Raw genomic sequence first — 13,157 nt, 5'->3', positions numbered from 1 at the left:
GGTAGCCCGCTGGAAATATTGCATCCGAGATCATGCCATTTATTTTAGTTTCCACTATTACAACTATGTCAGGATCTGCCTGATTACAACTGCCTCACTAACTTTTTTTTATCTTTTCTGCTTTATTAGATACCCCATCAGCATTGGTGTACCAAACCTTGAGATTCTTCATGGAAACTCTAGTACCAGAGTTTGCCCTTTCTCTGAGGGTCTGGGGGGATCTGAGGGGTGTCTGATGGGTGAATGGGGGGTGGGGGGATCTGGAGGGCGGCTGGGGGGGTGAATGGAGTCTGGAGGGGTGCTTGGGGGCGAATGGGGGCTGGGCATCTAGGAAGGTAGGTAGGAAAGTCTGGGGTAGGGCCTGGGTAGGTAGGCCTGGAGTAGGCAGGGCATACTGGGTCTGAAGATTAGGAAGGGTCTGAGGGGCATAGGGGGGTTGAGAGGTAGCGTGAGGTCGAAAGTCAGATAGAGGTTGAGAGGTTGAGGGGGAGAAGGATAGAGGGGTTGGGGGGGAAGAGAGGCGGATGGAACATGGATAGTGAGAGTGGGAGAGAGGTTGTATTAGTCAGGGGGAAGTCAGGGGTAGATGTGGGCATTGGGTCAGAAGGAGGGAACAAGGAAATGGAGGAAGAGGTGAGGAGGGTCTCCCCGTCCCCCACGGGGGGTCCATATGACCCCCGCAAGGGTAGGGCATCACATGGAAGGAGAGGGGCTGAGGAGGGGTGAGGGCTGGACGTGTTTTGGGGATTGAGGGGATGAAAGAGTCCTTGGAATGTGGGATGAAGCAGATGGATTTGAATGCAATGCAGTCAGGGGAGGTGTTGAGAAGATAAGGAGGGGCAGGGAGGACTGATTTGGGGTGGGAATGACCAGGGAAGCACGGGGTGGGCTCGTTAGCACGGGGTGGGACTTGGGGTGGGTTAACACTGGGGTGGTTAACTATGCCCGAATTGGAAGAGTTGTGTCATGGAGGTTTGCTCGCCCTGTGGGCTATCTGTTCCTCTTTTGTCATGTATCTGTCAATATACACGTTGTAGTAGCTTTCGATACCTCTGAGTAAGTGTTTGAGATGCAGTATGTAATCCACTGCTTCTTCGTTAGTGAACTGTACCAGGACAGATCATTTCTTGTCACAGTTGTAAGGCCCAATGCAGCGGTGGATTTGCACCACATTCCCTGCCATCTCGGCTCTGATATCTCTCAAGATCCCCTGTTGCTCCAAATCTTCAATCTCCATCCTTTACTGCCTCGATGGTGCCTTGGCTTCAAGTAATCCATGGATTATGATGGACCTCTTTCTCAGTGCAGGGTCATGCCGATGCCTCCACGAGTTCACATCGGCAGTCGGGGAGGCCTCGCCCCCCCCCCTTGGCTGACCCCCACCCCTCCCACACTCACTACTCCATCCATCACTATACCTTCCCTTGCCCTGCTTCCCTTATTCCTGCCAAATTCAGTTGTAAGCCAAGATATTTCACCTTGCCATTCTACCCTGTTCTTCCTGATTTCCTCTTGAATATAATCCATAAACTCTTGTTTGTGTCTTTGAACCTCGTCATGTATCTTATTAAAGATTTTACTTTTAATCCCCTGGATTAGATCATCTATCCAAACATCCCTCTTCTCTACAAATTTCCCAATCATCTTCTTCACAAACCTATCCTCTTCTTCAAACATAATACTGCTGGACCTAGATGCCCTTCCTGACCTAGTCATTGCTATAATCCAACCTTACCCACAGGGGTTCCAAGTGCCTTCCCGACCTGCTAACACAATAGGTGTGGGAGTCGCCAAGCATCTCCCCACGTGGTGTTGGGAGGGTTGCTGCCGGGGTGAGGTCACGGTCGGTCACAGGTCTGCTCCACTCTTCACAATGCCACTGTGCATTCAACAACTATTTCGAATTACGCTATTTTTACTCTTTTTCTTCACTACCTTATGGTTTTAGTCGAAATCCAAGATTTTTCATTCACTCATATACTCTTTTTCATTTTGAAGTAGTCTGTGTGGGGGTATGCGAGAGAGGTAAGTAACCTCTGGCCTGGAGAGCGTGCAGAGATCCTTTACTGCTAGAATCCACTCAGTAAAACATCTAAACTATTGCGACCGACTAAAGAGCCTAAAATTGTACTCCCTTGAGCGCAGGCGGGAGAGGTACATAATAATTTACAAGTGGAAAATATAAGAGGGGCTGGTTCCAAACCTGCACACAGAAATAACATCACATGAGACCAGAAGACATGGCAGGATGTGCAGAATACCCCCGTTGAAAAACAGAGGTGCAACTGGTACTCTGAGAGAGAACTCTATCAACTTCAGAGGTCCGAGACTGTTCAACACGCTTCCACTACACATAAGGGGCATAACTGGCCGACCCCTCACAGTGTTCAAGAGAGAACTGGATAAGCACCTCCAAAGGATACCTGATCAACCAGGCTGTGACTCATATGTCAGGCTGCGAGCAGCCGCGTCCAACAGCCTGGTTGATCAGTCCGGCAACCAGGAGGCCTGGTCGACGACCGGGCCGCGGGGACGCTAAGCCCCAGAAGCACCTCAAGGTAACCTCAAGGTAAGGTAAGGTAACAGTATACAAGATATCCTAAGTACTTTATCCTGTCAACGGTCGCCAACGTCGGGGTGTCTCTCTCTCTATATGGACACTACCCAGTAGTATTAGCGATAACTGTTACTCACCGTAGCCCTGTGGGTCTTCACTCAATCCTCGGGGCGCCACTGTTCGCCAGGAGAGTATCCCAGTCGATCCCCAGCCAGCCTTATAGCCAAAGAAGAGTGGGAACACAGTTTGCTCTCTCCCAACTGTGTGCCCGCCCCGACAAGGGCTCTACTACTAACTGCAAGGTCGCCAACTGGTGTTTCCCGTGTCCAGTAACACGTCAGTGGTATTGTGGAATTGTGGTACTAATGGAAGAGCTTACTCTTTAAATATGGTCTCAGGCAGGTATATGTCTCTAATACTTTCACTCTTTGGAACTGTTCTATAGCAACAAGATATACATGGAGGGATAATACAAACGCAAAGGTATTTTGTATTTTACTTAAAAACGTCAAGGTATTATATCCGTATCAACAACGAAACATCAAGTACAATGCAGAAAGTCACTCTCTCTTCTTAAAACTGGGGTTCACCTAGAGGGTAACACTCTCCCCCCTTCCGTCAATGTCATAATCAGCTGAGCGGCCCACCTCTCACCATGTGAATGCTTAGTACTTGTTTTCCTTGGCGTGAAGCGCATGATTCTTTAAATTCGCAAGGATCACTATGTTTGCAATCAACACAATATTTCTCTAATGGCAATAGAACGCAATGAATCACCACACTGATCTCAAGTTCAATAACTCATTTCTACAGCAATTAACAGAATATTTCACTATAATAGCGTAATGCACTGTACTTCATAATAATTACAATGAATGCAATTAACCACGGTACTGTTCTTAGATTTAGTAATTCCTCTCGAAGGCGATAACACAATTAATCACTGCACACATGGAAATGTTATTCATCACACCAACATATACATATACAGAGATAAATTCATCAATATCGATAATAATAAGATAAATACTGGGCACACAACCTAACACCAACAACTGGTACATTTATATATATCTTCTCTGGCATAAGATATCATATTAAAGTCACATGAAAGAAATCATCAACGACACAATAAATCCCTCAATAATTCCAGGTGCCTGCACACACCACATATATAAATATCGTGAGAGCTCTGTACAGCCTCACTCTGCACAACTGTGCCTTACTGTGACATAGACATAGGTGAGCCTTGCTCACGACATGAAAGATACTCTGGATAAATATATAGCTGACTAAAGGGGAATTGGGAGGGAAACTAGAATCACCTACTTCCACCTCACTGATGTGGACTCGCCCTCCGGTGAGAGTTGAATTGTAGCTCCTGGTCCTGGCTCTCGCCTCGTGGTAAGGAACGCCCCCACACACACACTGATGCATTCTCCAGGAACCCAATCAACGTCCCAAAATAAATGCGTCGTCACCAAGCTCTGTCCTCCGCAGGTCCGTGCTCCTCCACAACGGCTTGCAGGGTTGGAGTCGGTCTCCCAGCCGTCGACTTCTCCTCACAACTACGGCTGCCAATTTACTTCTCGGCTGCAGTCGTCCTGATTCCCAATTAGTTTTCTTTTTCACTGCTTCCCAGCGGATTGGCCCACTGGGAAGTCGTCCGGAAAGATTCCCACTGGGAATCAGACGTCCCAGACGTCACTGTCTAGACTTCACTCTACATAGCACCCGACCCTGGAGCACTTGATGCTTAATATTCCGTCAATTCCCTCCTCGGTCCACACATGGAATGAAGGAAGACCTCTCGGCGTACTTGCAGACTACGGGTGACGCGTAAAATCCACGGGAGCAGGGTACAACTGTCAAATCTGACAGGATCAACCTTCGCACATCCGTCCACCTTGACGTGTCGTGTCAGACTGGTGGCGCCACCGCGGCGCGATGATCGGACCCCCCTTTCTTCGTGACGTCATACTTGCCAGGGGCGGTTTTCATTGGCCCCCTGTGCCACGTCACTGTCAGTGACCAATCTGGTGCCACTGACGTCACACAGTTTTGGCGGCAAAATGGAAGGGCCAGCGCCATATTGGCGTCCTAAAGGGCCTATACCACAGGCCAAAATACTTTTCTGTTACGAATTTCTCGCTAACGCGAGAACACTACACTCGCCCACATATATCAAACTGATGCCCGCGGCGTAGAGAACGCTCGGGTAAAGTGGATATGACTTATAGCAGGCGTGGGAGAAATATAAGGGGGGGGGGGGGAAACACCGTCACACTGATTATCCCTCCCAATCCTCTAGTGACCCAGAAGTTCCCAACCCACGCCCATCCATCGCGACAGTCACACCACAAGAGTGTGTATGTGTGTACTCACCTAGTTGTGTTTGCGGGGGTTGAGCTCTGGCTCTTTGGTCCCGCCTCTCAACCGTCAATCAACTGGTGTACAGGTTCCTTTTGTCATGCTTGCCCCTGTTCCTGTTATGCTGTGATGGGATTTGTTAGGAGGAGGAGATGAGGGGTGAAAGAGAGAGAGAGAGAGAGAGAGAGAGAGAGAGAGAGAGAGAGAGAGAGAGAGAGAGAGAGAGAGAGAGAGAGAGAGAGAGAGAGAGAGAGAGAGAGACAGAGACAGAGACAGAGAGAGAGAGAGAGAGAGAGAGAGAGAGAGAGAGAGAGAGAGAGAGAGAGAGAGAGAGAGAGAGAGAGAGAGAGAGAGAGAGAGAGAGAGAGAGAGAGAGAGAGAGAGAGAGAGAGAGAGAGAGAGAGAGAGAGAGAGAGAGAGAGAGAGAGAGAGAGAGAGAGAGAGAGAGAGAGAGAGAAAGTTTATTTTTGTGTGTGTTTGTAGGGGGGATGTGTGGGAAACTGGGAGGGTGGGAGGGGGGGGGGGAGATGGTCACTTCACGTCAGTTGAAGGAGGGAGTGGGAGTGTTTTTGGTTAGTGATATGGGGGGGTAAGAGAGGAGGTGGAGGATGAGCGTTTGTGGGCTTATCACCTTTCCACAAAAGTGTTAAGCCTTTATTCCGTAACTGAACGTTTGTGCGTGTGTGTGTGTGTGTGTGTGTGTGTGTGTGTGTGTGTCTGTGTGTGTGTGTACTCACCTAGTTGTACTCACCTAGTTGTGTCTGCAGGATCGAGCATTGACTCTTGGATCCCGCCTTTCGAGCATCGGTTCTTTACAGCAATGACTCCTGTCACATTTCCCTATCATACCTGGTTTTAAAATTATGAATAGTATTTGCTTCCACAACCTGTTCCTGAAGTGCATTCCATTTCCCCACTACTTTCACGCTAAAAGAAAACTTCCTAACATCTCTGTGACTCATCTGAGTTTCAAGCTTCCATCCATGTCCTCTCGTTCTGTTACTATTCCGTGTGAACATTTCGTCTATGTCCACTCTGTCAATCCCTCTGAGTATCTTATACGTTCCTATCATGTCCCCCCTCTCCCTTCTTCTTTCTAGTGTTGTAAGGCACAGTTTCCTCAGGCGCTCCTCATACCCCATCCCTCGTAGCTCTGGGACGAGTCTCGTTGCAAACCTCTGAACCTTTTCCAGTTTCATTATATGCTTCTTCAGATGGGGACTCCATGATGAGGCGGCATACTCTAAGACTGGCCTTACGTAGGCAGTGTAAAGCGCCCTAAATGCCTCCTTACTTAGGTTTCTGAATGATGTTCTAACTTTTGCCAGTGTAGAGTACGCTGCTGTCGTTATCCTAGTTATATGTGCCTCAGGAGATAGATTAGGTGTTACGTCCACCCCCAGGTCTCTTTCACGCGTCGTTACAGGTAGGCTGTTTCCCTTCATTGTGTACTGTCCCTTTGGTCTCCTATCTCCTAGTCCCATTTCCATAACTTTACATTTGCTCGTGTTGAATTCTAGTAGCCATTTCTCTGACCATCTCTGCAACCTGTTCAGGTCCTCTTGGAGGATCCTGCAATCCTCATCTGTCACAACTCTTCTCATCAACTTTGCGTCATCCGCAAACATCGACATGTAGGACTCTACTCCTGTAAACATGTCGTTAACATATACAAGAAATAGAATGGGTCCCAGCACCGATCCTTGTGGTACTCCACTTGTTACTGTTCGCCAGTCTGACTTCTCGCCCCTTACCGTAACTCTTTGGCTCCTTCCTGTTAGGTAGTTCCTTATCCATGCTAGGACCTTTCCCCCCACCCCCGCCTGCCTCTCGAGCTTGAACAGCAGTCTCATGTGCGGTACTGTATCAAAGGCTTTTTGGCAGTCCAGAAATATGCAGTCTGCCCAACCATCTCTGTCCTGTCTTATCCTTGTTATTTTATCATAGAATTCCAGAAGGTTTGTTAGGCACGATTTCCCTGTCCAGAACCCATGTTGATGTTTGTTCACAAACCTAATGTTCTCCAGGTGTGCAACCAGTCGTAGTCTAATTATTCTTTCCAGTATTTTACAGGGGATGCTTGTCAGTGATACAGGTCTATAGTTAAGTGCCTCCTCCCTATCACCTTTCTTGAAGATCGGCACGACATTTGCCTTCTTCCAGCAACTGGGCAATTCTCCTGACATAAGTGACTCATTAAAGATCATTGCCAGAGGCACGCTGAGGGCCTGTGCTGCTTCATTTAGTATCCACTGTGATACTTTGTCTGGTCCAACTGCTTTAGTTGCATCTAGAGTTGTCAACTGTTTCATTACCTCCTCTGCTGTCACCTCTATATCTGATAGTCTTTCATCTAGGGTAACCCCTTCCAACAATGGGAGCTGCTCAGGCTCGGTAGTGAACACTCCATGGAAACTGGCATTCAGTGCCTCGCAGATTTCCTTGTCACTTTCAGTATATGCCCCCTCTGTCTTCCTTAATCTTGTCACTTGGTCGTTCACCGACATTTTTCTTCTTATATGACTGTGTAGTAACTTAGGTTGTTTTTTCGCTTTGATTGCAATATCATTCTCATAGTCCCTTTCCGATGTTCGTCTTATGTTAATGTAATCGTTCCTAGCTCTGTTGTATCTGCTTCTGTTGTCCTCTGTTCTTTGTCTTCTGTACTTCCTCCACTCCCGCCTGCTGGCCATTTTTGCTTCCTGACACTGTCTATTAAACCATGGGTTATTATATTCCTTCTTATTTTTTCCCTTTACCGTTGGTATAAATCTCTCTTCGGCCTCCTGGCATTTCTGTATGACTAGGTCCATCATATCTTGGACTGTTTTTCCTCTAATTTCTTCCTCCCACTGCACTTCACCCAGATAGTCCCTTATCCTCTTATAGTCTCCTTTCCTGTAGTCAGCTCTCCTTTCCTGTAGTCAGCTCTCCTTTCCCAGATCTCTTGTCCCATGGTCATAAGTTTGAATTCCATCATGTAGTCAAAGACTAGGACACAATGGTCACTGGCCCCTAGAGGTATTTCATGCTCTAAATTCTCGATATCTTCTGCGTTCTGGGTGAAAATCAGGTCTAATAGGCTCGGTGCATCTCCTCCTCTTTCCCTTGTGTCTTCCTTCACATGTTGTGTCAGGAAATTCCTGTCTATAACATCTACTAATTTTGCTCCCCACGTTTCGTCCCCTCCATGGGGATTCATTGATTCCCAATTTATCTCTCCATGATTTAGGTCCCTCTTGATCAGCAGCTTCGCTCTCATTCTGTGGGCTAGTGTTGCTGCCTTCTGCAGTTCATCTATACATGCTTTGTTGTTGTCATCATACTCCTGCCTGGGTCTTCTACTGTTTGGTGGGGGATTGTAGATTACCAAGATCACAATCTTCCTCCCATCTACTGTCAGAGTTCCATGTATGAAGCTTGTGCACTCATTGGTAACTCGATTTCCCAGGTCTTCAAACTTCCATTTCCGCTTTATTAGGAGTGCTACTCCCCCTCCCTGTCTCTGTGTCCTCTCTTTTCGTATCACCTGGTACCCTTCAGGAAAGATTGCATCTGAGATCATGTCATTAATTTTAGTTTCCACAATTGCAACTATGTCAGGATCTGCTTCACTCACTCTTTCTTTTATCTCTTCTGCTTTATTAGATACCCCATCAGCATTGGTGTACCAAACCTTGAGATTCTTCATGGAAACTCTTGTACCAGAGTTCTCCCTTTTTCTGGGGGTCTGGGGGGATCTGGGGACAGGGGGGATCTGGGGGGTGTCTGGGGGATGACTGGGGGATCTGGGGGGTGTCTGGGGGATGACTGGGGGCGGGGAGGATCCGAGGGATGTCCAGGGGGATCCGGGGGGTGTCTAGGGAGGTCCGGGGGGTGTATGGGGGGTGAAAGAGGTCAGGAGGGGTGCTTGGGGGGCTACTTGGGCCTGGGCTTCTAGGAAGGTAGGTAGGAGGGTCTGGGGTAGGGCCTGGGTAGGTAGGTCTAGAGTAGGAAGGGCATACTGGGTCTGAAGATTAGGGAGGGCATAGAGGGGTTGGGAGATAGCGTAAGGTTGGGAGTCAGATAGAGGTTGAGAGGTTGGGAGGGGGAAGGATAGAGGGGTGGGGGGAACCTCCCACCCCCCCTCGCAAGGGTGGGGGGTCACATGGAAGGAGAGGGGATGAGGAGGGGTGAGGGCTGAGTAGGCTTTGGGTGTTGAGGGGATGAGGGCTGGGTGGGTTCTTGGGGTTGAGGGGATGAGGGCTGGATGGGTTTGGGGGGTTGAGGGGATGAGGGCTGGACGGGTTTTGGGGGTTGAGGTGATGAGGGGGTCCATGGAATGTGGGATGAATTTGACTGCAGTGGGGTCAAGGGGTCAAGGGATGTGTTGGGGAGATAAGCAGGGGTGGCTGATTTGGGGAAGGGGTGACCTGAGAAGCAAGTGTGAGCTGGTTAGCATGGGGTGGATTAGCACTGGGGTGTGTAGCTACTCTCAAATGGGAAGAGTTGTATTGTTGTTTGCTTGCTCTGTGGGCAATCTGTTCCTCCTTCGTCATGAATTTGTCAATATATACGTTGTAGTAATTTTCGCTACCTCTGAGTAAGTGTTTGTGATGCAGTATGTAATCCACTGCCTCTTCGTTAGTGAACTGTACCAGGACAGGTCGTTTCCTGTTACAGTTGTATGGTCCAATGCGTCGTTGAACTTGCACCTCATTCCCTGCCATCTGGGCTCTCATGTCTCTCAAGATCCCCTGTAGCTCCAAATCCTCAATCTCCATCCTTTCCTGCCTCGATGGTGCCCTGGCTTCAAGTAATCCATGGATTATGATTGTCCTCTTTCTCAGTTCAGGGTCATGATGGTGGCCCTCTCCCTGGCTGACCCCCACCCCTCCTACACCCGCTACTCCACCTACTACTACTCCCCCTTCCCCTGCCAAGCTTCCCTTATTCCTGCCAAATTCATTAGTATGCCTAGATATTTCTCCTTGCCATTCTACCCTGCTCTTCGTGATTTCCTCTTGAATATAATCCATAAACTCTTGTTTGAGTCTTTGAACCTCGCCCTGTATCTTATTAAAGACTTCACTTTTAATCCCCTGGATTAGATCATCTATCCAAACATCCCTCTTCTCTACAAATTTCCCAATCATCTTTTCCACAAACCTATCTTCTTCCTCAATCATAATACTGTTGGACCTAGACACCCTTCCTGACCTAGTCATTGCTATAATGCAACCTTACCCACAGGGGTTCCAAGTATCTTACCGTCCTGCTAACACAATAGGTGAGTGAATCTCCAATCGTCGTCCCACGTGGTGGTAGAAGGGATGCTGCCGGAGGTGAGGTCACACGGTCACAGTCCGGTGAGGTCTGCTTCCACACTGCACACTGCCACAGTACTTCCTCAACTATTTTGAATTACACTATTTAAACTGTTTTTCTTCACTACCTTATGGCTTTGGTCAAAACCCAAGGTTTTTTCATTCACTTGTACACACTTTTTCACTTCGATGTTGCCTGATTACCCCTCCCACTCCACTAGTGAACCAGGAGCTCCCAACCCCACGTCCACCCAACACAATGGTCACATGACAAGAGACCATCGTGTGTGTGTGTGTGTGTGTGTGTGTGTGTGTGTGTGTGTGTGTGTGTGCGTGCGTGCGTGCGTGTGTGCGTGCGGGTGCGTGTGTTCATGCATGTGTGTGCGTGCGTGCGTGTGTTACGAAAGGCCCGTAAGTGTCAACCTCTGCCCGGATGAGCCACTTTGAAATTTTAATTATATATGATATACTGAACAAAAATCTGATAATATTTTACCTCACTCTGTACACCTGAATAATTGACCAGAGAGGGGTACCTACCAGTCAGCCTCCCGCTCGCACAACTAGATGAATAAGACCGATGTATGGATTACGGGGTGCCGTCGTCACCTCCTACGTGGTGATTCACTAAGTTCCAGTAGATTGATGATGGCAGATCTTTTCTATCAACACAAAGCTCTGGACTCAGTCTCTGTATCGTTGAGACTGTTGTGTTACTGTTCACTAATTTACTGTACCATTGTTGACTATAGATCCCTTGGCACCAATATGTAAACAAAAGCCTCGTGGCCCTCCCACGTGGCCTGCGTTGGAGATTGTTCACTGTTTTACACAAAGTTCTAGTGATAGCACTGTACTTTATTCTTTCCTATTCGTGGTTATACACTTAGTGATACCCTAGATCTGAGATCTAACACTGTATCCTTAATAATCCTGAGAATATTGAAGATATTCGTAGAGCACGACCTTCCCTCGACCCTCCCGCTGCGGCTGACTCGACTCTCGTACTCGTACTGCGGTTGACTTGGCATACATACTGTGTGTGTGTGTGTTTGTGTGTGTGTGTGTGTGTGTGTGTGTGTGTGTGTGTGTGTGTGTGTGTGTGTGTATTTATGTGTGTGTTTATGTGTGGTCATCTCAAAAGAATATGCATATGATTGTAGTGAAGTTAAATAGACTTTGAGAGGAATAAAATAATGTACTCTTAACTTTCGCACATTAGTTTGAGCTCATTTACATATGCTTTTTTCAGATACCCCTGAAGAGGACATTGTTAGCTGCAGAAAAACTCCTTATAGGAGTCCCAAGTCAGGAAGAACCTCTCCTGGATCAAGTGAACGTACCTCAGGGAAAGGTAAAGCCTCATTTGGAAAAATTGCTGATGGAGTTAGAGTGCGACTAGAACTCTCTGAGTGCGGCCCATTGAGTGGACAATGCCAGGATTCAGTAAAAAAACATCTGTACACAAACTTGTCAACAGATGACTTTTGCTTTAACGAAAGTCTTCGTGTGGGTGGGATGTCTCAGGGAATCGGGTCCCAGGAGGGTGCTGCGCAGTCATTATTGCCTACATCAAATGACATCCGAAAGTTTAATTATTCTCACTTACATTTGGTTACTCCCAGTCCACTTAGAAACGATAATTGCATGCCTTCAAGTTTCTCGCTGAAGCCCGCTTGCAGTCCACAACAACAAAAAATTCATTTGCACAACAGGTGTCCATCACCAGTGTCCCTGAGACTTTCACGATCATTGTCATCTCTTACACATACGTTGCTGGGAAGCAACCAAAAGCCCAAAAATACCTCTCAGTCGAGAACTAAATTTCGACCTTCGCCAAAGTTATTAATTCCAGTATATTCGAACTTACAGAGCGATTTCTCAACTTCAAAGGTACACAGAATTCGGAAATTATCAGTCACGGCACCCGACGAATGTCCGCGTTTCGATATTCCATCATTCTTCTCTGAAGATACTAAGAGAAATCATCCCTCAACGACCATAAAAGACCCTTCAATAACTTACAATAGACAACAGCATCACAATGGTTTCCCAGAGTCTTCGTTAACTTCTCTACCCACATCTTTAACTAGACATTTAGTTAAACTTGATGCGTCAGAGGCGACTCTAAGGAACCAGCCCCAGACTCTAGATCCGCACACATCATCATGCTATTCTCCAGACCTGCAAACGTCTTCACGTCATACTCCTGACCCCCACACGTCGTCACGTCATACTCCAGACCCTCACACGTCGTCACGTCGGACTCCAGATCCCCTCACGTCGTCACGTCAGGCTCTGCCAAAGCCAGAGATTCTAGAGCCTGATAGTAGTAGGCATCCTGATAGCATCTAATAGTCTGATAATCTATATTTTTACAGTAATACGTCCACATATATAGAAGACTCGTCAGAGGCACACGAAAGTTCTTGTGATGATTAGCTTTGGAGGATACAGCAAGGATGTGTAGCGGAGTCCTACTGAGCTCCCCTACTGCCACGCTCCAGAGCTTCTACTGAGCTTCCCTACGGTCACGCTCCGGGGCACAGCAATAATCAATTCACACATTAAGAATAGCTCCCCATGAAATTTTGAGATGCAATGAAATAATAGTCTTTCGTTTCCGCAATGTTCATATGCTTTTTAAACTTGATGTTTCCATTATTACTATTGATTGCAATCCCTTCAATATCCAGCCCGTTGTCGGCGTGAGGCTGCTTGGTACTAACCTAGTTGTGCTTGCGGGGGTTGGGCTTATGCTCTTTGGTCCCGCCTCTCAACCGTCAATCTACTGGTGTACAGGACCAGGAGGCCTGGTCGACGACCGGGCCGCGAGGACGCTAAGCCCCGGAAGCACCTCAAGGTAACCTCAAGGTAACCTCAAGGTAAGGTACATATTCCTGAGTTTCTCGAGCTCTCTCATA

The 13,157-nt window shown here is 47.6% G+C and overlaps 1 protein-coding gene across 1 annotated transcript in view; it reads left to right on the top strand.

The window, feature by feature from the left end:
- The window catches only part of LOC123773031 (insulin-like peptide receptor), a 531,432-nt gene extending 518,844 nt beyond the window's left edge, over positions 1-12,588 (top strand). The window contains exon 31 of the mRNA XM_069315507.1: positions 11,486-12,588. Coding sequence (XP_069171608.1) covers positions 11,486-12,588 — 1,103 coding nt within the window. The remainder of the gene's footprint in view (positions 1-11,485) is intronic.
- Positions 12,589-13,157: the final 569 nt, after the last annotated feature.

Source organism: Procambarus clarkii, chromosome 81 (genome assembly GCF_040958095.1).
Source record: "Procambarus clarkii isolate CNS0578487 chromosome 81, FALCON_Pclarkii_2.0, whole genome shotgun sequence".
NCBI lineage: Eukaryota > Metazoa > Arthropoda > Malacostraca > Decapoda > Cambaridae > Procambarus > Procambarus clarkii.
This window is presented reverse-complemented; position numbering and strand designations above follow the sequence as displayed.